The following is a 27,943-nucleotide window of genomic DNA, read 5'->3' as shown; positions in this document are numbered from 1 at the left end:
AACAACGGATAGAAGCTCTGGAAATGAAGGACATATGCAACGATGTCATGGAATTACCAAACAGTGATGTAATTTCAAGGCTTCATCAGGCAGGAATGCATGTTGGTGATTTTTCCGCTACTGGCGTAAGCTGTGAACGCGGCATCGAAATGCTCATAGGCGCCGACGTTTACAGGAGAGTTATTACGGGCGAGACGAAGCACATCAACGAGGATCTGGTGGCGGTGAATACAGTTTTTGGTTGGACAGTACACGGTCCATTATATACAGCGTCAACTACTGTATGCACGAGCGTGGGCGCCATGATGGTAGCAGTCGGACCACAAGAAGCAGAGCTGTCTAACGATTTGGAACATATTGGAATTCAGAACAACGATATCACGAGCGATCAAGATGCTGTTCTACAGTCGTTCAAGTCTACAGTGAGAAACGTGAAAGGCCTATATGAAGTATATCTGCCGTGGAAGATCTGTCACCCAGACCTGCCGTCAAATAAAAAACTGGCAAGGAGGGGACTCCGTTCCCTGACAACAAAACTCCTGAAGAGCGATAATGTCTTGGCTGAGTATGACAAGGCGATTAGGCAGTATCTAGTCGAGGGTCATGCAGGAAAGGTGCTCTTACCTGCGACAGTGAGTGGGCCAGTATACATTCATACCACATCGTGCCGTTGTCAAACAAGAAAGGGATAAAACCAAGATTCGCATTGTTTTCGATGCTTCTTCCAGCACTCCCGGTATTCCCTCATTGAACGACGTATTGGATTCTGGGCCAAACCTTAATCCTGACTTGTTGTCAGTGCTTCTTCGATTCCGCAAGTTCCGGATAGGAGTGGTTGCATACATCGAGAAGGCATTTCTCCAAATTCCTTTGAGCGAAACTGACAGGGATGCCTTCAGGTTTCTATGGTATGCGACGATGCCAAAAGAAGACATTCCAGAACGAGAAATTGAGGTTTGGGGGATGACCCGGGTCCCATTTGGGGCCTCGTCAAGTCCTTTCATTATGGAAGCCACTCTTCGTTGTCACTTTGAAAATTGTTCTTCACCGGACCCGACCTTGACATCCTTATGGAAGCTGTTGGATGAGAATTTCTATGTGGACGATTTGGTGACAAGTGTCCCTACGAACAATATGAAGCCGAACGCCTTTTTGATGGAACTAGAGATATAATTAGGTTCGCCGGAATGAATTTGAGGAAATGGACAACAAACTCCACAGAGGCACTGCATAAGTTTGGAGAAAAGCCCGAGCACGAAGGGGATGGCAATCTTCGTCACCAACCAAAGAAGGTACTGGGGCTCTGTTGGAACACAGAAGGGGACACGCTACAGCTCCCCATGCTGGCAGGAGGCAATCGAGGTTACTCGAGGCGGGAGGAGGTTACTCGAATTACTCGAGAATCATTACTGGTTTAAAGGGACTATGAAATTTCCCGAACCTCCATACTTTTTTTTGATGGAAACTGTTCTTCCCGCAGAGAAACTAATATGCCACAAATTTTTCCGGACGAAATCGCTCCACTCTGCGAGGAGCGCGCGCTGGAAATGTCTCTTCCGCGTTCCTCCTCTCCCGCGCATATTTCCCTGTCGATGGTGTAACTGTACGGACCGCACTTCGGTTCCCCGTTACGTCACCGGTGTTGCACAATGGCAAGTAATGCCGCGAGCTCGCGCTGTGGCTGCCGCCACTGCCGAAATCTGCCGATCGCGCGAAACCTGCTGTCATGGAGATTTTCACTCCCGATGAACGCATACGCGGGATCCTACGGCGCATGGTCCTGGCAGGATTCCTCGGCTCGGCATCACGTCACGATGACGTGTTGCTGAGCCGGCCGTGGTCGTGTCAAGTTGCCCGTTGTGTCTCCGCTCGGCAGCTCGCTACGGCGCGGCGCCAGCTGTCCTCCCTTCGCCGCTCCGTTTAAATTCGCTCCCGAGAAATCCGCTCGCGCGACGAAGGTAAAATTTCGGTTCTAGACTCAGAAAAATGTCTTCTTTCGAACGAAACGAAGAAAAAAATCGTTTCATAGTCCCTTTAAGCACGCTTGAAGCCTTCGTCGTTCATAGGAAGGACACCAAGCGTTCACTGTTGCAAGCCACAGCAAGGACTTTCGACCCTCTGGGATTTCTAGCCCCAAGGCGAAGATTCTATTCCAACGAGTATGGGAGAAAGGGCTCGGATGGGACGACCCACTGACGGAGGATTTTGTCTTTGAATGGCAGCGATGGATGACAGGGATACCAGACATCACACAGATAACCCTACCTCGAACATTATTAACCGAAGGAAAGACATCAAGGTGCTCGGTACACTGCTTTTGTGATGCAAGCATTCACGCGTACGGCACCGTTGTGTACCTCAGAGAAGAAAAAGAAGCTGGACATGTCAACACGAGGATAGTGGCTGCGAAGACTGGAGTCGCACCCTTGAAGCGTGTCACGTTGCCCCGACTCGAACTTTTAGGAGCACTATTAGGAGCGCGTCTATCACACTGTGTGAGTTATTGGTGTGACTCCAGCGTAGCGCTCTGCTGGATCAAAGGTAACGCAAGTCGCTGGAAACCTTTCGTAGCAAACCGTGTAACGGAAATAGAGTCTCAGTGATCCTTCCAACTGGAACTACTGCCCTGGAAAGGACAATCCTGCTGACCTGACCACGCGAGGGATGCTACCGAAAGAGCCGTTAAAAGACGAATTGTGGTGGAATGGACCGAAATGGCTCTCCTCCAACGATTCTCTAGGATCTACCTTGGGACTCAGAGCTCCAGAGCCACCCAAGACAATCGTCGACCTGAAGCAAAGAAGACAGTGGTGTTGATTACAGGGGCAATGGATAACTCTGAAGCGCGCGCGATGCTTGACATCACCAGATACAGTACGCTTGTGAAGGTACAGCGGATAACAGCGTGGGCCGTTTTATTTCGACGTTTCAAACATTTTATTTCGAATTGTCTACGACCCCGCACAAAGGAATTGGGACCTCTCTCTACAAGAAGGTCAGAGGAAATAATTGAGGCCAAGAAGTATTTGATTTGGCAAGTGCAACGGGAGAGTTTCTCGGAAGAGTACAAAGTCCTGACCAGTAACATTGGAGTCATCGACGAAAAGTCTCCGCTTCGAAACCTTTCCCCGTACTTGGATCCTGACGGAATCCTGCGCCTGAAGGGAAGACTGCAGGAAAGCGAAGAAGATATTTCATGGAAACAACCAATATACTTCTACCAAAGTCTCACGACTTCACGAAGGAATTAATTATGGGCACGCATATTCGTTTACTTCACGGCGTTTTGCGAGACACTCTGGCAGAGTTGCGAAAGAGGTTTTGGATAATTAGAGGAAGACAGACGGGTAAATCCGTACTGCACCAATGCGTCACATGTCAGAGGTGGCGTGTGAGGCAATGCGAAAGGGCGTCAAGCTCCACTCCCGAAAGACAGAGTCACGAAGGACGAGCCATTTGCTGTAGTCGGGGTGGACTTCGCAGGACCACTATGCTACAAGGATGCGACAAATAGGTGCAAGTGCTATATAGTTCTATTTAATTGCGCTGTCACAACACTCTTAACTCGTACCCTTTAGTAAGGGGTAAAAAATCGCAATATTTTACCCTCTATTTCAGAAGCTACCAGGTACCCTCTGAGCGACCCTTTTATAAAAGTTACAAGGAAACCCACTAACTAGAGGTGACGGCCTTCAATCCAGCACCTGCCCGTAAAGGTTACGCCAACGTGCGGCTTTTTATACAGGATGTTCATTTTTATTCGCAACAGAGTAGCGCTCATTTGGCAGGAGGGTTATGTGAATTTTTGCTAATTAGTCGATCCGTAGTTACAAACACATGCGTCAGGAAATGTCGGAAATGTTTGCAACTACGGATGGGTTAATTTGCGAAAATTAACATAACCCACCTGTCAAATGAGCGCTGGTGTGATGCGAATAAAAACAAACACCCTGTGCGTGGGATATCGACAGACATTTACAGAACACACCAAGGTACCAAAATGAACCAGCAGAAAAGGAGATCTTGAACATATGTATATTACAAAAACAGAAGTCTGTCGAGAGGTGACACATTGTGCACAAGTGCGATTCTGATGTGAGGAGAAAGCATGTTCGCTTTACCATGTATGTGGAAAAAAGAACTATCTTCTAAGTGAGAAGCAATGCATAAAAGTGCGAGAAGCTAGCGAGGAAGCTAGCGAGTCAAAACAACTGACCTATGTTTGCTAAGCTGAACACACCCAACGAAATGGAGAATTGCAGCAGAAAAAAAATTATTTCACATTCGTGTTGCAGAGGCGAGCGCAAATGGCAATACAGCATTACATAAAACGCACACAACCTTGAGGAATATGAGTGTACAGTAACGCAGGAGACACTACATTACTGCGTTATCAGCGTTGGAGGTGCTCTGGGACGAGTTTGTGAGGTACTGCATTGCGCTGGTGACGGTATGTGAACCTGCATGTGGGATCCTGGGAACAAAAGTTTGGGCAATGAGAGTAACATTTACGGAACCATTCAAATCCGTACAAAGCACAAGGTACAAATCAGCATAAATGCGGGAAGGCGTTCACTCCGCGATTGAGTCTTAGAATATCGTAAGAATACAACAAGTAGGAAGCTGCGAATTATATATCTCGATGCATATATCCGCAGCTCGCAAAATGCACGCCGGTGTATTGACTTGGCGACCAAGTAAGAGCAGAAAAGTAGCAAGCGTAAGTGGCGTTCATATGCAGGACCGCAAGACGCTTGCCATAATCACAACAAACATGCGCTAAGAGCTCTTGCTATCAAAATAACGCACGTACCTAGCACAAAATGTACACTTACCCAGTGTATGAAGTGTGTGAATTAGGGCTGCGGTGGTGACGTTCGTTTTCGGTTATATATTCTTTGCAATCTTCGCACTCACTACACTTTCCCCTCAGAACACCGAAAATATACTTGTTTGCTAGCGACATCTAGCTTTTCCGGTGTTCCTGACGATACTGTGATAAACGCGAGGAAAACCACTGATTAAAACAGATTACACTTGTTAACGGACGGACGACGAGCGTTAAGCGTTTCAAGGAAACCGCTCTCAGTGTGGATAGACCTAGACAAGGCTCGGCTACGCAGCGAAATCGGAAATCTTGGTGGTTGCGGCATTGACAATTGTTTTCCACCCTTTAGAAAGAAACATACTATCTGTATTTCAGACTGCGAACTTATAATCTGTGTTCATACAGCATTGATGACATGTAGTTGACGTATAGGTGACGCTGAAACAGATAAAAAATAACAGCGTAGATTCGCAACTGTCGTCTCGAATGGGAGGCTGAAACGCGGTATTATGCTGAAAAACAAAAGGAAAAGAAACGATAAGAAACTAACAAAGAGATTATCGTTGGAGATTTCGCTTAGAAGTTACAGTGTCGGAGTAGAGGGTACATTTATAAGTTACAACAAGATGTTTTTGTTTTTTCCGAGATGTAACTTCTATTCGTGTTGTGAAGACATGACTTTGGTCGCTTTTAACCTCTAAATATACGTTACAGTGGTATAACCTATAAGAAATCTTGAAATCTACGTCTATACAGAAGTTACATGTTTCTAAAAGTTACAATAAAAGGTACGGGTTTAAGAGTGAAGGGCTGTGCACTTGGAAGTAGCTACCGACCTGCGTACTCCAACGTTTCTTTTAGCCTCTCGTAGATTCGTATCAAGACGAGGGGTTTGTCATACGATCTACTCAGATAACGCCCTAACGTTTAAACACGCATCGAAAGATCTTCGAAGGCTATGGAACTCACTTCGCAGTGCAGAAGCCATGGATTACTTCTCCAGGATCCACCTACATTGGAAATTTATAGTCGAAAAAGCGGCGTGGTGGGGTGGATTCTTGGAGAGGTTGGTGAGGTCGGTCAAGACTGCCCTCAGAAAGGCACTGGGAAGGAGCAGCTTGAAGAGGGACAAATGGCGTAGTTGGTACAGTGTGCTGTACTGATATGCCATTGATGACGCACAATGTTTGTTCTTCAAATACTTTTTCTTTCATTAAACTTCTCTTATTTGAGAGTCTGCAGGTGGTTTGTCTCTTCCATGTTCTAACTCCTTGTCCGCGTCTATTGCTGCAGTGAGCCGATATGAGCAGCTTGAAGCTCGACGAGCTAGTCACGGTGCTTACCGAAGTGGAGGCGACGCTGAATTCCAGACCCATTACATTTGTCTATTCAGAGACAACAGAGCCCGAGCCTCTAACACCCTCGCATTTTTTAGTCGGGGAAACGACTGACGAAGTTGCCGGCTTCCGTACTATCTACTACAAGGTTTCCTACGTTAAGCTAGCAACAACTTCAAAGAGCCGTGCGGTATCGATAATCATTACTGGAACGATTCTGGTGGAGGTGGCAACATGAGTACTTACACGAACTAAAGACCGCTCATTGGCAAAGTGTTTCAAATTCTTCGGCATTGCAGGTCGACGCATTGGTTCTCTTGAAAGAAGAAAAAATGCCGAGGGGACTTTGGAAGATGTGTCGTGTTGTTCAAACATTTCCTGGTAGAGACGGTAGAGTCCGTTCCTGTGTTGTAAAACTTCCTAATGGATCAACTTTGAGGCGTGCCATGCAACATTTGTTCCCTTTAGAAAATGTGTAAGAATGAGCTATAGCTCATTGTGGGGGGAGTGTGTAACATAATTTCAATCATATTTGTGTATTCATATTCTCTTGTGATGTCTGCTGTACAAAGGAAAAGGAAGTGATTAGCATGTAAGAACAATCGTCATTTTAACGTCGTCTTTGAAAATCTTCTTTTCGTCGTCTTTTAAATCGTCTTTGAAAAAGGAAGAAGAAGGAACTCGTGGTGGCTAATAGAATAAACGAATCCAACATTTTCACATAAGCAACGTCGTTCTACCTCAAAGTGTGTATACACGATGGTTTGGTCAGGGGAGTGAACGCGCCTCTTTCGTTGTCTCGATTCGGTAACATCTCATTAATGCCGAAGTCTCATTACGGACGAAAGTTTCATTACGGCCGCAAATCCTTTAATCCCCAAGTGTCTCATTACGGTCAAAATCTCATTACGGCTGAAGCTGTCTCATTGCGGCCAAAGGAGACATCTTCGGCCGTAATTTGGCCGTAATGAGACACTTGGGGATTAAAGGATTATTGGATTATTATCCGAGATGTACCGGGGAGACCTCAAACACGCGTATGAGATGTAATATTGATTTGTTAAGCGTTGTCATGCTATAGGTGCCGAAAATCGGCATGTGGAACGGAAAGGTGACGACTGAAATGCTAACACATTTTGAAAAACCGTTGCTAAGAAACAAGAAAAAGTCCTCTCCCAATTTTTATATATGTTCAAGTCTACACATTAACCATGATTTTAGCGTTGACAGAATGCTCGTATCGCGTTTGCCACATCTATTTTTTTTTTTTTTGTAAGCTAGCAATACAGCTAATTAATCCAATTCTGCATATGTCACAAATTGTTGCTCAGTTTTCTTTGATACCCTGATAAATAATTTTTTTTGCGTGTTTACTAAGTGACCAGCAAAACCGTGTACCAAATTTTATGTCCCTGTGTGCAGGCAGTGACTGAGAAAAAGCAATATACAGCAACAACGTGGATTTCCTAGTTCATAGTATAGTACGGAAGACGCATCAGCATATGAGATTCGTTATACACAATGGAAGAGCAATCCCTTACGACTACCAGCGGCGTTTACAGAGATAAAATACCTTGACCGTTGTCCGAGGAGAAGCCTATAAATGCACCTCACGTTCAGGAGAACCCCAGATGTTTAGCGCAGCCTAACGTAAAAGCCCCCCGAATTCGGCGAAAATATTTTGTGAACGTTGATTCCTCTATGCTGATAACCAGAAAAAAAAAAGAAAAAAAAACAAGATCCGTGGACAACGTAAGCAAAGTTGCACCTATACATCGAGGCCACATGTGGAAATGTGGTAGATGTAGGTTACATGATGGCACAACATTATCTGCGAACGTTGCAGGTACCCTGTTTGTTTGTTGTTGTTTTTTTTCATGGCCATGCGGAACATTCCGTTCCAGCGGAAATGTTACAACAACGATTCAGAGGCAACGGCTAGCAGTACGCCATGCTACGTTGCTCGCATAACGTTAGTATATGAGAAACGGTGCGCAGATACGTTGTTTCTTTGAATGGACATACGGAACTTTAGCCGGAACATTCCAGCGGTAACGTACGTTACAACAACGATTCAGAGACGACGGCTAGGTTACGTTATATGCTATGGTGACCACGTGACGTTATCTGGGAAACGTTGCAGGTACGTTTTTCTTTGTATGAAACGTTTCAAACACACAGCGTACGTTACACATTACATTATATCATTTTTCTCTCTGTACGTAGACATTTGGCAACGGTTCGCTTAAACGCTTGGTACCGTGCAGACTGAGACACGCTATGTCGTTCGAAAAAGTTCTTCACGACATCGGAGGCTTTGGCGTGTTCAACAGGACCATCATGGCAGCCTTGGTGATTCTTGGCACGTGGCACACAGCCGTCGCCTACTTTTCTCATCTGTTCGTGCTGCTTACTCCCTCTGGACAGTGGTGCTTTGTAAACGGGAGCAACGTGGAATATTTTGACCTGGCTGCGCTACCCCACAAAATGTGTCAAATAGTATCGACGACGCTTCAGAACGACAGCGCGACTTCCAACATACAAGAAACGTGCGTGTCAGGGTGGATTTATGACAAGGACGAAGTGTTCCTCACCTTAACTATGGAGGTGAGTGGGACAGACCAAATATATATAGCTACAGTTTTCGCTATTTGGTAGTGGCTCCACGGCCACCCTAGAGACTTGGAGGTCGTAGGCCCGAATCCTAACACCAGCTATGCTGTATGAGGTTTTCCCTGGGTTTTCCTAGCTGACTTTTCAGATCGACGTCGGTATACAGTGTCCCCTTGACGACGTCGCTACGTCCCCTTGAAGTCGACCCCGGATGCATACTAACCCCCACGACTCCCACTTCTCCCTGCTGTCCTGTCTTCGCACCTGTCCCCGTCTGTACCCCTCTCAGAGCCACAGTTGCTTCTCGGTTGTAACGCACACAGAAAAGTGCAACCGGCAGTGTGAACCTGTACGCGCTCCTTTCACACATTGAAAACTCCTTTCCTCTTTCATTTCATCCGTTCATTTTCAGAACATTCCTTTCAAACATTCAAACATTATTTCTTTGAAATTCATGAAGTGACCTGAGTGGACTTTGAGCTCTGGTTCCTGTTACACTGGAACAGGTGAACAACGATAACTGTTGTCCTTAAACATGAGTCTAAAGAATTAAGTTTAAACAGAACTAAAGTACGAGGGGTGTTCAAGTGAAACCGGGACTTTCTGTCCCCTGAGTGTACAAATGGCTCGCGCTACCTCTTTTTCGTCATTTTCACACGCGACAGGCCTCCGCATTCACCACGTGGTGGTCCAAAGTTTGCGCAGAACAGAAGACACGTGCTGGACAAGATGGCCGACAACGACGTGAGCGCGCACATGGAACAGCGAATTGTCATGAAGTTTCTAGTGAATAAAGGCGTAAAGTCATCTGAAATTCACAGAAGACTTCAGGCTCAGTATGGCCATGATGCACTTAGCCGCAGCAAAGCGTTTGAGTGGTGCAAACGGTTCCGAGAGGGCCATACATCAGTGCAGGACGATCCCGGCCGGGGCGGCTCAGAGCCCAGTGTCAGAGTTTCTGAGAAAATCCAGCTTGTGGAGCGCCTGATCCTCAAGGACCGACGGATAATATGTCTCGAACTGGCTCGAAAGACGGACCTTTCTCTGGGGACGTTGAAAACTATCATTCATGAACACCTCCAGTTTCGGAAAGCCGGGCCTCCTCACCAAAGGAGTCCTTGCTCCTAGAGGACAATGCACGTCCGCATAGCGCACATCTCACGACACGCACCCTACAGGAACTTGGCTGGGAGTTGCTGCCACATCCCCCTTACAGTTCAGACCTCGCCCCCAGCGATTTCCATCTCTTCGGGCCACTGAAGGCGTTCCTTGGGGGCCACCACTTCAGCTGCGACGACGAAGTCAAGAATGCGGTCCGATCATGGCTGCAACGCGAAGGTAAGGATTTCGACGCTGCTGACATCCAAGCCCTCGTGAAACGCTGGGACAAGAGCATTAGTGCAGCTGGAGATTACGTTGAAATATAAAACTAATTTCTCGCCTGGAAGTTCATTTTACTTTTGCGAAAAATGAAAAGTCCCGGTTTGACTTGAACGACCCTCGTATATTGTAAACAGAATTAAAACCATAAGGCTCACCCAACACGAAGGTGAGATTCGGTCGGTGTTAAACAGTGTGGAAAAACTCGTTTCGGTGCTACTGTAACTTCTTCCTTGCGCTATCCTCTGTTTCGTTCTCTTCTTGTTCTCGTTCTCTCTCTACAACTGTTATGGACGGACCTACACTGCTGTCGACCATGGCATGTGCCCTGTCAACAGCATCTAGAGACAAAGCCTGATCGCTTGAGCGGCGTAACGTAACAATTAAGAGAGTCCGCCAATCACGACGTTGCTTTCAGCGGCCGTAGCTATGGAAACGAGCCGTCATTAGCCGCACGGGAAGCCACTGGTAGCCACAGAAAGCCTTGATTTCGAAATTGTCTGCGGCGATTGGCTGACATCTTGGCTGGCTGCTGCCATTGTCAGACCTGGGTTTCCTCAGACGCTTTCAGACATATGTCGGCACAGTTCCCCTAGAAGTCGGCCCAGGACGCGTATTTCCCCAGGGCGTCAGACGTGACGTTGCCCACATACGTGAGGCCGACAACGGCAAGCCCTTTCGCCATCACCACCACCACCTTGTCAGACCTACGTGCGAAGGAGCGATTGGAGTCACTAAAGTAGTACAGAAGTCGTTTCTAATACCCGGTTCCCCTTCTATGAAGCTGTTAAGCAGGCCAGTAAGTTGCACCATGAGATTCACCCCACAGAGTCATAATTATCGCACAAATTGAATTTGAAGTATGCCGCAAAACGTAACGGTGCGCAACTGTGGTGGAGAGCAGTACCAACGCCATCTAGATATAGAAAGCCTGTTGATTGCCTCCTCTCCTTTCTTCGCTACGTGGCCATATAAAGTCAGAATTCGCCTGCTACTGCGAATCGCCGTTCTGCGAATTAAAGAACTCACAAATGATAGCAGCTAACTGTAGACCTGAATATGTAGACGAAGAGTGCAACACGCTTTCCAGAATGTCCGTCTTGAGAAAGATATGGGACCGTTTTGCGCTTTATTTAAAAGCTTTCCCATTTAGTGCGCGGGGACGTTCAATCACTACTCGCTGACGACGGTGGCTTGTCTCTATGGCTACGACTACAGTCATTATACAGTCACATATAGTGACTGTAGCTACGACCGCTGAAAGCTCGTTCGTGATTGGTTACAGTCTGCGCTCGCTGCTTCGTTCAGAGAAATGTTTTCTGCTACTCAGCTGTTCGGGGCTCTGAAAAAGCCTTGCTCGGTCATGATTCAGACGCTCCTTCTATCCCCAATTCTCCGGGGGAACTGGCAAAACCAGGGACTGAAACCGAGACGAGTATCGGTTCGGCTACGGTTACAATTCATGTCAGAACTCTGAAAGTGGTTTCGGTTACGGTTACGGGATTCGCCGTTTTAATATTTGCGGTTACCGGTAACCAAACAGTTGAACCGGTATTTGTTTCGGTTTTCTCTAAGATGCATCTGCAGAATGCGTGGATGTCGCAAAATGGGCTACAAAGTGCAAATGGGTAAAAATTAACATGTTTATATGTTGCGCTCCGAAAGGGTGCTGCGGTGCCACATGCCAGGTCGAAGAAAGAGTGAGCCACGAGTCCCCAAGACCTACTGGATTGGCATGTCATAATCGGCAACCCCTATGAGGAGCCCGTCCGCACGACCCGCTAGGGGCGCTACTCATCGGCCCGCGAGATCTGTATCATGATTGGACAATGTAAATTTGAATTTTGAACGCGCGGAAAGCGGACGCACGGCTACCGTAGCGCCTGTAGACAGACGACAGCAACAGCTCCCATGAAAACGCGTACAATGAATGATAATGAACTTTAGAAAGACAAGTTGCAAAAATAGTTGCAAAAATACTAAGGTAAGCTGAAGTACAAAATATTCCAGAAATTGAGTAAGCAACAGCCGGGCCGATGAGCAGCGCCACCGCTAGCTTCAAAATGCGGCGCTGGGAAGGGGTGCCTATTACATATTCGTTATAATCTATAGTAGGTCGTGGAGTGAACTCTTTCGCGGACGCACTTTTGGCATTTGCGACATTCCCCGTAACACAATTTGTGGCGGTCTCTATATTATCTTGTGCACATTCTTTTCGCTCGTGCTATAACAAGTTACGAGGCAAGCACAACTGCGTGCGTTCAGCGGTTAAGCAATCAGATAAAAAAAAAAGAACGTGCAACGCTTCACTTCGTATCTTACATGTTCACACAGACAAGGGACGTACGCGATACATACCATACGATGTGTATATCGTCCGATTATGTGTCCTAGCGCATAAGATGGTATGTTGTCTACACGACTTCTGAATGAAAAGCACATGATGAAGAGATCTACCTTAGCAATATTAACCTCTGTGAAGTGGGTACGGTCGTGTTGCTACCACGGGCAAACATCCCATATGTCATTATAGCTTTTCCATCATTCATTGTTGTTGTTGTTTAACAGAAGCACATACTGCACCACTAATCAGAGTTGTAAAGCGATACAAATATCGCGTCCAAAGTTGTTCGCGTTCACGCATGAAACGATTGATACGAACCGGTAACCGAAATCATACTTTCGGTTCACGTCACGGTTTCGGTTAATTGTCAATGATGAATTGCGGTTACGTTCTGGTTACGGTTCTTGAAAAAAAATTGGGTTCCAAGCGGTTTTCAATTTTCGGTTCCGTTGCGGTTTCAGTACCTGGGCAAAATGGTTTACGGCGCCAAAGGGACAGGGCGCTGACCCTCGCTGACCCTCACTGACACGCGAACCAGAACGCGCGGACTGTGTAACGTCATCGGTGACGTTGCATCATGTTTCTCCTCCTCGTTAGTCGCTACCCGGAGTGGCGAGTTAAGGGTGAACGCGCGGAGCTATGTTTATGCGAGTTTTTTCTTTTTTTTTTCTGGGAGTCAAATTGCACACATCAAAACCTTCCGTGCTATTCGGTAAATTTACACACACACTTTCATCAGACGTCTTAATCTGAAAATTTTTTGGGTGGCCCTCCGTAGTCTGGTGGTGTCCGGACAAAAGGCGCAGTAGAACCGAAGGGGCGACCAGAATAGTGGGCGCCTGAAATACATGTAACCGGAATATTTAGAAACAGTCCTAAACATCAGAAAATTAATTTAATAGGATTTTGCAATCGCAGTCTACTGCCGAAGTCGCTAGATGCATTTCCGCTCATACTTTCGGTAGTATTGAATAGCCCTCTACACGAGAAACGTCATTATGACGTTGGTAGACAGACTGAAACGGAAACAAATCGGAAGAGAAGGGCTGGATTCCACGAATGGGCACTTGTTTTCGGTCTCCTATAGACGTCTCCCTGTTTGTAAACAAACGACGTCATAGTATTCGACAGCGCCACCAATATGGTAGAGTTGAACTACGCTCGAAGCTAGAGGCGAACAAGGTCGCGCCCGAAAGCCAGGGACTTGAGGGTATTACGACGGTCCCTAAAACAGACGCGAGTAGTATAGAGTGTGGGTCATTTGTATACATCCGCCACCAGGGCCACTCGCAAATTTTTTCGTCGCGGCTGACCGGCGCGTGGGCGGAGGGCTGCCCGTGCGCTCACCGGCGGGTAGCGCGTGGGCGGAGCGCTGCGTGTGCACTTACCGTCGCGCATTTTCAGCCTGAGGCGACTTCTTTCGCAAATTTTTCCCAGTGCGCGGTGGGTAGCGCCTGGGTGGAGGGCTACCCGTACGCTTACCAGTGGGCAGCGCATGGGCATAGGGCTACTCGTGCGCTTATCGTCGCACATTTTTCCGTTTGGGCCGATTTCGTTCGCAAATTTTTTCAGTGCGCTGTGGGTGGCGCGTGGCCAGTTTAAGTGAAGTATGGACATACACGCTAGCAACCACACCAAATAATGCCACCATCGCGCCTGGGCCGACTTCACTCGCGATCTTTCCGCCTGGGCCGACTTCACTTGCAAATTTTTTTCCTGCTACAACAGCTGTGTGGTGGGCGGCTTACATGCATGCATAGACATGCATGGCAATGCAACCCCGCCAGGCAATGCCACCATCGCACCTGGGCAAAGCGTCATCTGCATGTCTATACTTGCATGCAAACCACCCACCACGCAGCTGTTGTAGCGGAAACAAAATTGTGAATGAAGTCTGGGCCTCTTTTTGTTTGGGTATATGGCCACATGGGAACATCGATGCCGAGCAGAGTACTGATTTTGTTCTTCTGATTCTACGATAAGCTTACAAATGTCATCCGTGGCAAGTGTGTATTTACAGCGTCCATCATTTATTTTATGCAGAATGGCTGGGTCTGCGGAAACAGCTGGAAGTTATACTCCGTCCACGTTGCCTTCTGGATTGGCTCCGGGGCTGGATATCTAATCAGTGGTCTGTTGGCAGACAAGTAAGTGCAAGGCTTATTGCCAGGGAGTTGAGCGGCAACGCACAGGAACCTTGCCACACATATCACTGTTTTGGTGCAATATAGCCTAAGTTGCTCGTGCACCATAAAAACTGCAATCATCATCATCATCATCATCATCACATTCTGATACTGATGTTGAGCCTTATATTTCTTCATTCCTTCAACTGTCTATGGTTGCATCATTCGCACCATATGGTGACGTATTAATTACACTTGTCTGTCGGTAGTAACGAAGAGGCATCGCATGCTTCAATAACGTAACCTTTCTTGCTCTTGATTGTTTCTCAGTGGCACAGTAGGGTGTCCTTTGTGTTGCCCAGCAAAAGAGCGCGCTGGAAACAGAGGATGGTACAGTACTGGACAGAATTTTATGGAACACGGGAACGGCGTCATTCATCGACGCGACACTCTGGCAGTGGCAGGCTGTAAGTGGGTACGTGCACTCGTTCAGAATAGTGGAGAGTTTTCTCTTAGTGGCAACACTGAACAGGACAAACTACGACAGTGAAACTACCGCGGTGAGTCGCTACCAGAGCAGTAGTCGTCCACCCTCTGAACGAGTGCACGTACCCACTTTCGCATGCCGCTGCCAGGGTGTCGCGCCGCAGAAAAATGACACCGCTGCCATGTTCGCCAGGATTATACCAGGACCGGACTGGGAGCTTACGGGCAAAAATCTCATATCGGCCCATAGGAGATGACTCAGTAGAATTCTCTTCGGGGAAGTACAGCGCTGAGCAGCCTACATGTGCCAAATCGTGGTGGCCAACCAGACTTGTGTGTAACGCATTGCTAGTAATTGCACTACTTGTAATCAATTACTTTTTGAGTAATTTTTCGAGTAATCAGTTACTTTAATGTGAAAGTTATTTTTCGAGTAAGTAATCGATTACCTTTCCGGCAGAGATTAACTTCCTTGCAGATGTTCTGCCCCAAGTCAAGACCCTCGTGCCGTCAGCCTTTGTTGGAATGTTCTACTATAGCAAGCGGAGGTCACTGTCATAACATTCTGAAATTTCAGCGTCTCTTTCCCTAATCTCTTCCTACACCAGCGTGGTGGTACCAGAAGCTTTCCATGTCTAGTGAGTCATGGGAATTTCCACGCAATGTTCTTAAACAATCGGGTTAACGTCTTCCCGGGCGATAAATACAGTAGATGTACAGACCTACCTGTCCTACGCGTTTTTGTTTTTTCGTGCCATTTCAGCTGTTCCGCTGTTGAAGTTTGTTTATTTCTATCCTTTCTGAGGCACACGAACACGAATATAATTTGGGTGAATGCAAAGTAACAACCGGAGTAACACATGAGTTTTCTACTCATTACTCCATTACATTTGGTGGTCGAGTAATTGGTAATGGTAATCAATTACTTTTTTCGAGTAATGGGGGGGTACCCGAAATCCACCATTAAGAATAAACCCGCTTAAGGATAAAACATTCAAGAATAAACACCTTAAAAAATACACAGTTAAAAATATATCTCCAGAAATACCGCTTACTATCCCCGCTTAGAGACCATCGTTTTATAATCCACCATTAAAAATAAACTGTCTCAAAATCGCCTCACCATTTAGCACGGAGGCGGATTGATTGCATTTTGCGCCGGGGTAGATCATGTTATCTTAGATTAGTTTATAGTTTAGTTTCGGTTAGTTTGAGGTAGCTTAGGATAGTTTAGTTCTGTGACGTTAGTTTAAGCCCCTTGCTTGCAGTTCACACTGCTTTGGGCGGTGCAGGCATAAGACTTAAGAGCCTGTTTCACCTCACTTTGAAAGATATATTTTTAAGCGTTTATTCTCGAGCGATTATTTTTCACAGTTTCAAATAGGCTACACCCGTAACGGGCACAAGTCTGCGGCCAACCGAACCCTTTCCCGGCGACGTTTGGCCTGGCTGGTGCCCGCATGATCACGTTGTCCGCGGCAGCATCTGTTGTCTCTGCGCTCGCGTACAGCAATACCGGGCTTCCCTCTAAGACCACTTTCTTCGTAGGCGACTTTGCCAATGGGGGTAACTTGCGGAGCTGCTCGAGGCTACAGACGAGTGTGACGCAGGCAGTACAAACCTGGACTCTCACGTTAGCCGCACTCGATCCACTGTCCGACGCTATCCGTGTAGCGTGTTCGATATGGACACCTTGTGGCCACGCAAACAGGACATAGCATATTCACTGGCGTTTCTTTTTCCCAGGATCGGCCGCAAGAACACAACCTGGATTTTCGTTCTGCTATCATGCATTGCAAACCTCGCCGGCATATTTATCACGAGTCACTTAGGCTTCGCCCTCTTGCGGGTGCTGGCTGGAGCAGGATGCTACACTGTGTGTACCACAACCTTCGTGCTGGGTAACTGAAGTTGTTGTCGATGCCCTTATGACGCTACGCTGTAGACCCAATAGAGTTCAGAATCTGCTGCTACCAACCTATTTTGCAATGCTTACCCTGCAGCGATGGAGTACACAGTGTCGGAAAGGAGGACGTTGGTGGCTACAATATGCACTCTTAGCTGGGCATTGCTAGCCACTGGATTTCCGTGGGTGGCATACTATTTGCAGAGTTGGAGATGGTTGCTCGCGTCCAACGGGGTAATCGATTCCCTGCTGTTGTTTACGTTATGGTAGGTACTGTAAAGCTGTCAATACCACACATGCGCTGAAAGAGCAGTGTCAACTCAGCCTTATAACATTATACAGGTGGGCTCCCGAGTCTTCTAGCTGGCTCATTTCAACAGGGCGATCTGAAGAAGCCTTAGGCATACTCGAGAGGATTGCCAAGCTTAACAGGAGAAGGGCCACTAGAGAAAGTATCAGCACGGAACTTCAGGTAAGGAACGACTTCAGGTCGTACAACAACAACAACAACTTTATTTCGAGATGATGAATGGGGAGTTTCATCGCCAGGGGCGATACTCTACCCCATTGCTGGTGGTGATGCGGGGAACGAAATAATGAGTCTCTTCACAATGTGGATCGCAGTCCTATGGTATCGAGAAAGGTGCAGAGAGATTTGAGGGCAGAGCGTTGGTGGGCTGGGTGTGGACAGGGACCAAGCAATTTTGTGAGAGAGAGGGGGCGAGAGTCCAGCTCGTTAAGGTATCCATAGAGTACGGTTCGGGAAGGTTGATAGTGTGGGCAATGGAGAAGAATGTGCTCTAGATCTTCTATACAACACCGGAGTGACTGCATTGGGAAGAGTCAACTTGCCTCAAGCGGTAACGCCACTGCGCTGTAGAAGCCACATCGAGGCGCATTCGATGAACTTTTGCGGCATCTTGACGAGAGGTATAGGCACGCGGAAAGCGAGTGCTGGATCAACTCCGCTCAGCATGGCTGGGGGGAGAATGCCAGCGGTCCTTTGACGGGAAGCCAGAGGAGTCACGAGGCGTCGAAGGACGGAACGACGATCTCCTCTCCGCAGCGTACAATACACGTCCGTCTCCGAGACGAGAGAGCTGCTTCTGCGGCGCTGTCGTTCCCTTCGACACCACAATGGGCTGGAACCCATTGAAGAACCAGCCTGTGGCCTGCTTCGTAGACAATGTTGTAAGCCATTAACACACCCAACACCAGCGGTGCGGATGAGCCTCGGATGCCAGAATTTTCGACTGCTTGCAGCCCTGATGGAGAGCCAGCAAATACGACCCAGGCCCTCGGGGTAAAATCAGTGATGTGCTGTATAGGAAGAAAAGTATGGTATAGAGTTCCGCAGCTGTGGATGAGGTTTGATGCGAAAGGCGACGTCCTTCCACTACGCCTTCGGACGGCATGACGAATGCCGAGGGGGACTTGCCATTTCGAGATGCGCCATCGGTGCATGCTGCGGCAGAGATAGAAAACTTCTCGTCAACCAGAGCATAAAAGGGGTTCGGAGGACTTGAGGGGGAACCTGATCTCTTCGTTCCTGGAAGTCCGGAAGGCGTACGAAGGTGGGTGGTACAGGCAGAGACAAGGAGGCCCTCTGGCGGCGTGACGTCCTTAGCTATGAGCCAGTAAGAGCCTGGCGTGTCCTTTGCGCTACGCGGTGTCTATTGATGTCTATGAAAACTGATACAAAGATCCGTCGATGTGCACGAGCATGTTGGACTTGTAGAAACAAGGTCGAGAACTGGATCCATGGAGCTTCGGTGGCGACGAAAGCCTGCCATTTCGTGAGGGAACGCACCTCGCTTTTCGAGCCGCCAGTCGAGAGATGCAAAACAACAACAACGTTATTTTGAAATGCAAAGTGGGGAGGTTCATCTCCAGAGGCGATACTCTACCCCATTGCTGGTGGGGAGGTGGGGAATAAAATAATGAGCCCCTTCACAATAACGATCGAAGTCCGATGGTATCCAGAAATGTCAAAAGAGCTTTGAGCGCAGATCGTTGCTGGGCTGGATTGGGCCAGGGACCAAGCAATTTCGATAGGGAAAAGGGGCGAGAGTCCAGCTGACTAAGAGACTCGGAGAGTGCGGTTCCGGAAGGTTGGTAGTGAGGGCAATGAAGAAGGATGTGCTCCAGATCCTCAAGAGCTCCAATGTGGCAGCAGGTGGGAGAGTCAACTCGTCTCAAGCGGTAACGTCACTGAGCTGTAAAGGCCACATCGAGTCGCATTCGGTGGAATAATGCAGCATCTTGACGAGAGGTGTTTCGTGACATACGGAAAGCGAGCGTTGGATCAACTCTGCTCAACATAGATGGGGGGAGAATGTCGGTTGTCCATTGGCGGGAAGCCAGGGGTGTCACGAGGAGTCGCAGAATGTAACGGCGGTCTCCTCTCAGCAAAACAATACTGGTCCGTTTCCGATACGAGAGTGCTGCTTCTGAGGCGCTGTCGGCCTGCTCGTTCACCACGACACCACAATGGGCTGGAACCCACTGGAGAACTAGCCTGTGGCCTGCTGCGTAGACAATGTGGTAAGTCATTAACACATCTGTGACTAGGGGTGCGGATGGGCCTCGTATGCCGGGATTTTCCATAGCTTGAAGTACAGATTTGGAGTCTCATATGAACCTCTTTGGAATGGGGTAGGGTCCTGCACTCAACGCAGGGAAACATCCCACATCATCATCATCCATTCATCTATGTTGTTGTTGTTGGAGTCTGTGAAGACTGCCCATTCGCGCGGGGTAAAATCAGCGATGTGTTGTAGAAAGAAAAGGATGGCATAGAGTTCCGCAGCTGTTGAGGAGGTTGGATGTGAAAGGCGTCGTCCTTGCACTACGCCTTCGGATGGTATGACGAATGCTGAGGCGGACTTATTGTTGCGGGATGCGCTAACTGTATATGCTGCTGTAAACGTAGAAAACGTAAAAGTAGAGACGATGCAAAACCATTCTCTCCATCACTTTTCCCACACAGCTTGTCAGGCTCACAAGGCGAAAAGGGGACAGGGCATTTTGTGGTTTGCCTGGTTTCAGGAGGGAAACGACTAACTCCTCCTTCCAGGAAGATGGGAAGATGGTACGGATCCCTGATACCAAGACGTACTATACCCACGAAGAAGTGACCGGCCGCCAAGGTTTCGCAGTGCGGCATAAGTGATGTTATCGGGTCCCGGGGATGAGTCCACATTCACAATTTTCAAAGCCGTCTTTAGCTCGATTAGAGTGAAGTCGCGGTCCATAACCTCCGGTGGATGGGGCCAGTCTTGGTAAATTTCGACCGTCAAGCTCTGGACAAAACTGCTGTGTACTGCAGTCGTCGAGGCAGCCGCCGGTGTTGTTAGTACTACGGAGAAATCTGTCGCTAGCGTGGTTTCGTCTACACCCTTAACTGTAGCCACTGCAGAGGGAGGAGTCTTTTGTGAAGGCGCATGCATCCTTCAGAGCACGAATTGTCCTCCAGATCTTTGTGGCCGGGTCAAACGGTGAAAGGTGTTGACAAAACTTACGCCAACGCTTCCGGTCTCATTTTAAGTTCTCGTGTTACTACATCCAGCTGCATGCTACAATGTCAGGAAGTTGCCCTGTTCGACGAGCCGTTCTTTTTGCTCTGCGGCCTTAAATTGGTTAATTGCTGGAGAATGACCGACGTGACATGTTGCCCTTTTAGACAGGACCGCCGCGTCCTGAAAGACGCAACGAATGGCCTCTGGGGGTGTGCACAGATGTTTGGAGGCCGGCACGAAGGTCTCCAGTTCGTGAAAGTGATCAGTCCAGTGGTGGGTGAGAGAGGCAGTGTGTCAGGTTGTACAAGAAATGTATGCAGTGCACAATAAATAATGAATAGATTATCTTAATGGCTGACTGCGCCTTGCAATGGTATCCCGGAAGGCTTCATGTGAACAGGGCTTGCTGTGTAAAGTAAAGCGATAATGACGATGTTTAGAGCAGACGACACAATGCCTCCAAAGGAGTCCTAATCCCAAACGTTAATTTCCTATCACTCTGAAGAAGAAACCTGCGATGATCCTAGGTCGAATAGAGTGGGTCCTAGAATGCCAGAAGATGCTTCCGGGATGTATGTCTGGTCTCCGACAGGGCAGATATACTATGGATTGTATGGATAGATGGATATTATGGATCACCTTTGTTGAACACGAATGGGAAACGTTGATTTCCCATCACGGGTTCCGTTGTCTATTTCACGGCTCCTAAATTTCAGATGAGGAAGCAGAAAGGGGGGGGGGGTATAGGTTTATTGCAAAGAAAAAACAAAGAAAGAGGGGAAAGGTTAGCCTGGCTCCAGAAGCCGACTTGCTGTTCCCGCAAAAAAAAAAAGAAAAAAGAAAGAGCAGAAGGAGTGACAAATACGAGTATAGTACGTAGGTCGTCCGCCTTGGAATTGGCACGAGGAATGTTGCTTTATGCGTCTGCGTATGTAACAGAACGTGCAAGGGTAGAATTACTGTATGCTGACTCTGTTTCTATATGTGGAGCCTATTCGTGACGCTAACTTTGCCAACAGATGTATACCGATGGAACAACAGCAGAAGAACCATCTGCGAACGAAGAAAGGTCGAAACCCGGGTTCTGGAAAACAACTTTTGCACTTGTGGCGACACCACGAATAAGGAGAGTCACGCTTATGATGTTCTCAGCATGGTAAGAAGCACTATAAACGATGATGACGGTAGGAGAAAAAAAATGGAGATGTGAGCCAGCTCCTCTATAAACGAGTTCATCCTGACCTCTTGTTCTCCCAACCAAAATTACGGAGAAGGCAGGTGAGTCTACAGAAGTTAAGGTATAAAACCATGAGGCTGAGGCGCGCAGGCACTTCAGCCGATTCACATCACGCCACCTGTCATCTAATTGGCACTCCCACGCGTGTCACGCGGTGACGTCAACCTCACTCATCCTCTTACGCGGTTCTCGGAAGGACTGCAAGCGATTCTAGAGTGCGTAAGGAATGCATGATATCGACCGGACCTGCCGCAGCAAAAAACGATAAATGCTCGTTAGTGGCTCATGCACTGCTCCTTTAATGTTCGTCTCGGTGCATACTAACTATCTATCTTCTGTAGGTTTCTTGTTTGCATGTGCTACAACGTGAACCAGATGGAGCTCGGTCGATTAGGGCTAGACGTTTACTCAACGTACTCGATAGCGATGGCGTTGGAACTTCCTGTCAGTGTATTTTGCCTCTTGGCTTTGGACCGACTGGGACGCCGTTGGCCTAATGTTGCCTTCATGCTCATAGGTGGCGCTGTTGGTATCACTGATTACCTCGTGCATACAGGTACTCGAGAATGTTTTATATGAGGAGGTCAACTGTATTCATAACGTTGCGCGGAACTCTTCGATCAACGTGACCCACATGCTATCCCCAGATTCCAACACGTGGCAGTTAATAATGACGGTGGTCTGTATGATGGCGTGGGCTGGAAGCTACAACATCACCTATCAGTTGGCGTCTGAAGTCTTTCCTACAGTGATCCGAGGAAGAGGAGTTTTACTGAAGATGGTCGTGGGAGATATTGGAAGTTGCCTGGGAACGCAAGTTGCTGCGCTGGTAAGTCAACCGCCGCTCAGTGCGTCGTGCAGTGAGGCATAACGTCTCAAGAAGTCGTTATAAAGTGCTAGTGCTGTGCACATTAATGTACGATGGTGTGTAATTTGTTTTCTAACAGTCTTTTTCACCTCCCATGAGGTTTTTTAAAGAGTATTTTACTTCTGGCGCGATTATCTTTTAGACCTCCGCTGGGGGCTTTGCAAATCAGCAAAGACAATCCGCACTTTGCACCTTGGTGCGCTACCTAAAACACATAGGTTCTGAAGTATTTGGCACTGGCGCGACCGATCTCTCCATGTCTTCTTCTCTCACACACACTTTTCAATATGGCAAGCACGACAAAATAAGCATAAAAATAACTTCTAATGATATGTTGAGACGTCATGCGAAGCACACCGAAGTCTCTATCTGAGATAAGGCCGGGAAGTACAATCCTAGCTTCCTTGCTCTCCATTGCAGGCAGAATACGACAGACTCCTTCCAACCCTTGCGTTGGGAATTGTCTCGCTTGTGGGGACAGTAACGGTGTTCTTTCTACCAGAAACGGTAGGCCTTCCTCTACCGCAAACAGTCGAGGACGGCGAAGAGTTCGGCAAGGATCAAGGGCTGTGTTTCTGTCCTGTATTCGCGTCCAGAGCTCGCACGAAGCGATCGTAAGCTGTACCCTTGCATAAAAGTACGCCCTCCACTCATAGTTTGTTTCGTTTCCAGGAATACAACTACCTGTTACGGGACGACGAACAAGTCACTCGAGTTTGAAAAGGAAATGGAATATAAAACGCGAAAGCACGCGACATACTAGGTGCTATTTTCAAATTTCTACAACATCGCTGTGATTTTGTGATAAACCTTGAGTGGGCTCTGTGGATCCGAAATGTGGACTACAGTTAATCCCATTCTTCTGTTCATGCAGTTGTTGTTCCCATCACCGACCTACATACTTCAGCCTACCGGCACGTGCATTCAGCATGCTTCGTGGAACTCGACCGGATCTACCATATCTACAATCAAGTCTTCGTGCACCTTGGATCCTTGCACTACTTGCACTCAGGAATACGCCACCGCTACTCTTAGCTTTGAGCATGTCTCTTTTCGCCGGGGCACGGCGGCAGCGCATTCAGCGGAGCATAAAGGGCGAAACGCATTGGACGTTTTCTCAGCGTCAAAACGTCGCGCGTACGCCATGGCCTTGCATACGCGGCGGAGAAACGCCAGCGAGGCGACCACCTGAAACGCATGGGACGTGTACGGAGCGAGTGACGCGCGCCACTGTTGCTATATTCGTCGACCACAAATATCTGTTAGAACGTGCCGATGCTCTTCTTTCCTGTAGTTCCTGCGTTCCTTCATTCCAGATACCATTAAAATGTTCACGTAAATTTAGTGTGATGGATATTGTCCCAAAAATTTATGCGAGCTGCTCATACGCCACCTTGTCTGCCGCACGACGGCCATGGTTCTGTCTACTTCTCGGAAAACGCGCCCAGACGAGCGCGAATATCTGTAGTCGACATATTCCGGCGTACGCCCTCCGCGCGCGTTGAAAAACTGGTTTTTACGAGGTCACACGCACTCCGAGCGCGCGCACGTCCTGAAAACGACGGAAAAACGCTCCATGCGTTTAGCCCTTTATAAAAGTTTCGACGGCGTGAGGAACTGCAGTGGGCTCTGTGGATCCGAAATGTGGACTACAGTTAACCCCATTCTTCTGCTCATGCAGTTATTGTTCCCATCACCGACCTACATACTGGGAGCGACTCACGACTGGGAGCCACAGCTCAAACGTTGAGATGTCAGCATCCGTGGCACTTGGCACAAGTTGTTTTCTATACTAACATCCGTAGCTTCTTAAGGCATCGCGATGAGCTATGTACTCTTGTTGGCTCATGTGATGCTGACATAGTTGTTTTGAAGGAAACTTGGCTGTCATCTAAAATCAGTAATTCAGAATTGTTTCACTGTTCCAAGAATTATGCTATCTATCGAAGTGATTGTGTGCAACGAACAGGAGGCGGTGTACTCATTGCTGTGTCCAGCCATATGCAGTCTCAGCTTATTGATGTCTAGCGTTCGTTAGAAATGTCTTGGGTTGTTGTAAACTGTAAGCACAGGAGGATGACAATGGGGGTATGTTACAGACCACCTTCTGTAGCACGACGTTTGTTACTCAGTTGCATGACGCGCTGAATTTTGTTGTACTCCGTTTCCCTGGTATACCTATTTTTCTCACTGGAGACTTTAATTGCCCCTCGATAAATTGGCTTCCCCTCGACATTCATGCGATATCATCCTCCGGCGAATGCATGAGCTTTTTTAGATGTGTGTAAAACGTTTAATCTATCACAGTTAGTGAAATACCCAACCAGACTTACCCGAAGTACTTCTAACGTACTGGATTGATTATTAACCAATGCCGCTGACCTTGTCAGTAATCTCTCAATTTTCGATGGGTTGAGCGACCATTCTGTGCTCCACTACTACATTAACGTTGCTACTGAACGCTGTGAAACCAAGAAACTAATTACAAGTTACAACAAGGCAAACTTCGCAACAATAAACAGCGAACTTTGTGCACACCTCGACCAGTTACTAACCGACTTCTCGTCGCGATCACTTGAGAGTAACTTACAAGCGTAAAGTAATACAGCTCATTGAGAAACACATTCCTAAGGTTGTTGTTTCTGTTCGGGCACAATCACCATGGTTTAATTAACACTTAAAAGATTATGTAATCGTAAAAAACGGTTATTCCGAGCAACAAGGTTATCGCCCAGCCCATCGGGACTTGGGGCCCTTCGTAGGGCATCAGAAGTGTACACATCCCAAGCAGCACAATGTACTGAAAGCGGAGCGCAATGGGGTGGACGGTATGTATCTTATCAATGTTCTTTACTTTAACGAGTCTGTTCAAGGCCTTCCACCTACCCGTCCACCCCTATTGCACTCAACTTTCAGTACATTGTGCTGCTTGGGATCAGCCTTGAGTGGTGCAAAGAATATATTTTATAATAACACTCTATACCAGACATGCTAAAAAGAAATCCAAAACAGTTTTGGAATACTGCCAAAACCCAAGCACGACACTGCAATTTCGTTATGTACTGCAGATGGTGATGTTATTCCAGCAGCTGAGTGTGCCGATGTTATAAATGCTGTATTTGTTCAAACCTTTTCCCCCACTTCATCGAGTACATTGCCCGGACTAATACCCTACGATTATTCTGTGATGGGTCCCATCACCATTGACCCTTTTTCGACGTGAAAAGATCATTGACAATCTTAAACATTCATCCAGTGCTCTGCATGACAACATCAACTCCGGATTTCTCAAAAGTACCAGCTACGTATTATTCGTTAGTTCTTTCCCGTATCTGTATGCAGTCATTGGACACTGGGTGCATTCCTGAGGACTGGAGAGTTGGGAAGGTCGTTCCATTATTTAAGTCAGGCGACAAGCATAATCCTCATAACTACCGTCCCATTTATTTAACTAGCATTTCATGTAAAATAATGGAACATATTATTTATTCCCATGTTGTCCAACACCTTGAATTTCACTAGTTCTTTCATAACAGTCAACATGGGTTCAGAAAGCACTTTTCGTGCAAAACTCAACTTGTCTCCTTTGTAAATGTGTTCACGTGTTCTGTGTGTTCTTTGTTCACGTGTCTCTTGATCGTGGTACCGAAACTGACTGCATATTTATCCACTTATCTGAAGCATTTGACAAGGTCAATCACACCCTTTTATTACATAAGCTAAACATGCTCCATATTGATAAAAACTTTTTCGCTTGGATCAAATCGTTCTTATCTAATCGCTCTCAGTTTGTCATCGCTAACAGCGTTGGGTCACGCACCGCGTCTGTTTTGGCGGGTGTTCCACAGAGATCTGTTCTTGGGCCTTTACTTTTCCTAATCTATATTAACGAGCTTCCTAGCACTCTTTCTAGTAATGTTCGTTTATATGCTGATGATTGTGTAATTTACCGCGAAATAACGAATGCATCCGACATTAACGCCCCTCAGTTAGATCTGCATTCATTAGTAACCTGGTGCTCAACATGGCGCATGGAGGTAAATCTAACTAAATGCAAACACATGAGGATATCACGAAATAACGTTACAAGCACAAGTTTGCTATCTGATGGGCAATACGGAGCTTGAAACAGTTCCAGTGTATAAATATCTTGGCGTTTACATATCCTCTAACCTTTCCTGGCGCCCACACATCGAGTACATCTCTAAAAATGCTACACGCACCCTAGGTTACAACAGGCGTAACTCTGGTCTTTCGCCAGTTAATCTCAAACTCGCGCTATACCGAACACTTGTAGTGCCAAAGCTTGAGTACGCAGCTTCTATATGGGACCCGGGACATCAGTCACTTATTCAGAATCTTGAAAGTATTCAGAACTGCGCTGCTCGCTTCATTTTAGGTAATAATAATCGTACAGCAAGCGTAACATCCATGAAATCGACCCTTAACTTACCGCCTTCATCACTGCGCCGCAAGGCAGCACGCCTCTCCTTGTTTCATAAAATTTACTACCGCAATCAAGTACTGCATTCTTCTTTACTATCCCGCCCATCTTACATCTCGTCTCGACTTGATCATAGGCATAAGGTGCAAGTTCCATTTTGTCGTTCCAAATCATGTTTGGCTCCTTCTTGCCTAAGACTTCCCAAGAATGGAACGGCCTCCCCGGTTCTATAACTTCGATTTCAGAGAGCTCTAACTTCAGAAAGGCCTTATATGATCATCTTCACTTGCAATAATCATTCACGTCGTTGTTAATTAATATCAGGGTCAACCTGCGCTGTGTGCACTCACGACCTACCTGAAAGGACATACGTGCTGACATAATCTTTTAATTCATTCAGTGGCTTCCACACGTCAAGCGTCCTGGAACAGCTGGTCGCACCAGCGCGACCTACGTTTCCATTTTTTTTTCTTTCTATTTCTATTTCTATTCTATTCTAATATCATGGTCATACTTTTGTTACATCTATATGTATTAACATGCGGATAATACCAAATCACTTATACATGTTGTTTGTAGACTTGTATAGTTGACCTTTCCCTTTAATAAATGTATATCCCCCCCCCCTGCTTGTATAGTTTTCAATTACAACTGCACTGTTAATGACTATTTATGTCCTAGCTTACACTGTAACCTACGCCCCTCCCCTATTCAATGCTCTAAGCCCTGAGGGTAAATAAATAAATAAACCTTACCAAGGCGAATGTGTGTGTGGCACGCGCGATGGTTGATGCATCGACCGTTGTGCCTGCTCCCAAGACTGAGTGCCGGAGTACCGCAACCCGCTGCTCCACTC

The 27,943-nt window shown here is 47.2% G+C and overlaps 1 protein-coding gene across 1 annotated transcript; it reads left to right on the top strand.

The window, feature by feature from the left end:
* The first annotated feature begins 302 nt into the window (after nt 1–302).
* On the top strand, nt 303–23,261 carry LOC135367559 (uncharacterized). Its single transcript, XM_064600850.1, has 8 exons — nt 303–632; nt 8,392–8,772; nt 14,546–14,649; nt 17,363–17,492; nt 21,558–21,694; nt 22,117–22,331; nt 22,423–22,604; nt 23,064–23,261. The coding sequence occupies exons 1-8, from the start codon at nt 303–305 to the stop codon at nt 23,259–23,261; spliced, it is 1,677 nt and encodes a 558-aa protein (XP_064456920.1).
* Nucleotides 23,262–27,943: the final 4,682 nt, after the last annotated feature.

This window comes from Ornithodoros turicata, chromosome 8 (assembly GCF_037126465.1).
Source record: "Ornithodoros turicata isolate Travis chromosome 8, ASM3712646v1, whole genome shotgun sequence".
In the NCBI taxonomy this organism is placed as follows: Eukaryota; Metazoa; Arthropoda; class Arachnida; order Ixodida; family Argasidae; genus Ornithodoros; species Ornithodoros turicata.
This window is presented reverse-complemented; position numbering and strand designations above follow the sequence as displayed.

Coding starts and splice junctions, on each gene's coding strand:
- LOC135367559 (XM_064600850.1), top strand. CDS start 303: ATGATGGTAGCAGTCGGACCACAAGAAGCAGAGCTGTCTAACGATTTG. Junction 17,493..21,557: donor GTATCAGCACGGAACTTCAG/GTAAGGAACGAC, acceptor CTTTGCCAACAG/ATGTATACCGATGGAACAAC. Junction 22,332..22,422: donor TGATTACCTCGTGCATACAG/GTACTCGAGAAT, acceptor TGCTATCCCCAG/ATTCCAACACGTGGCAGTTA.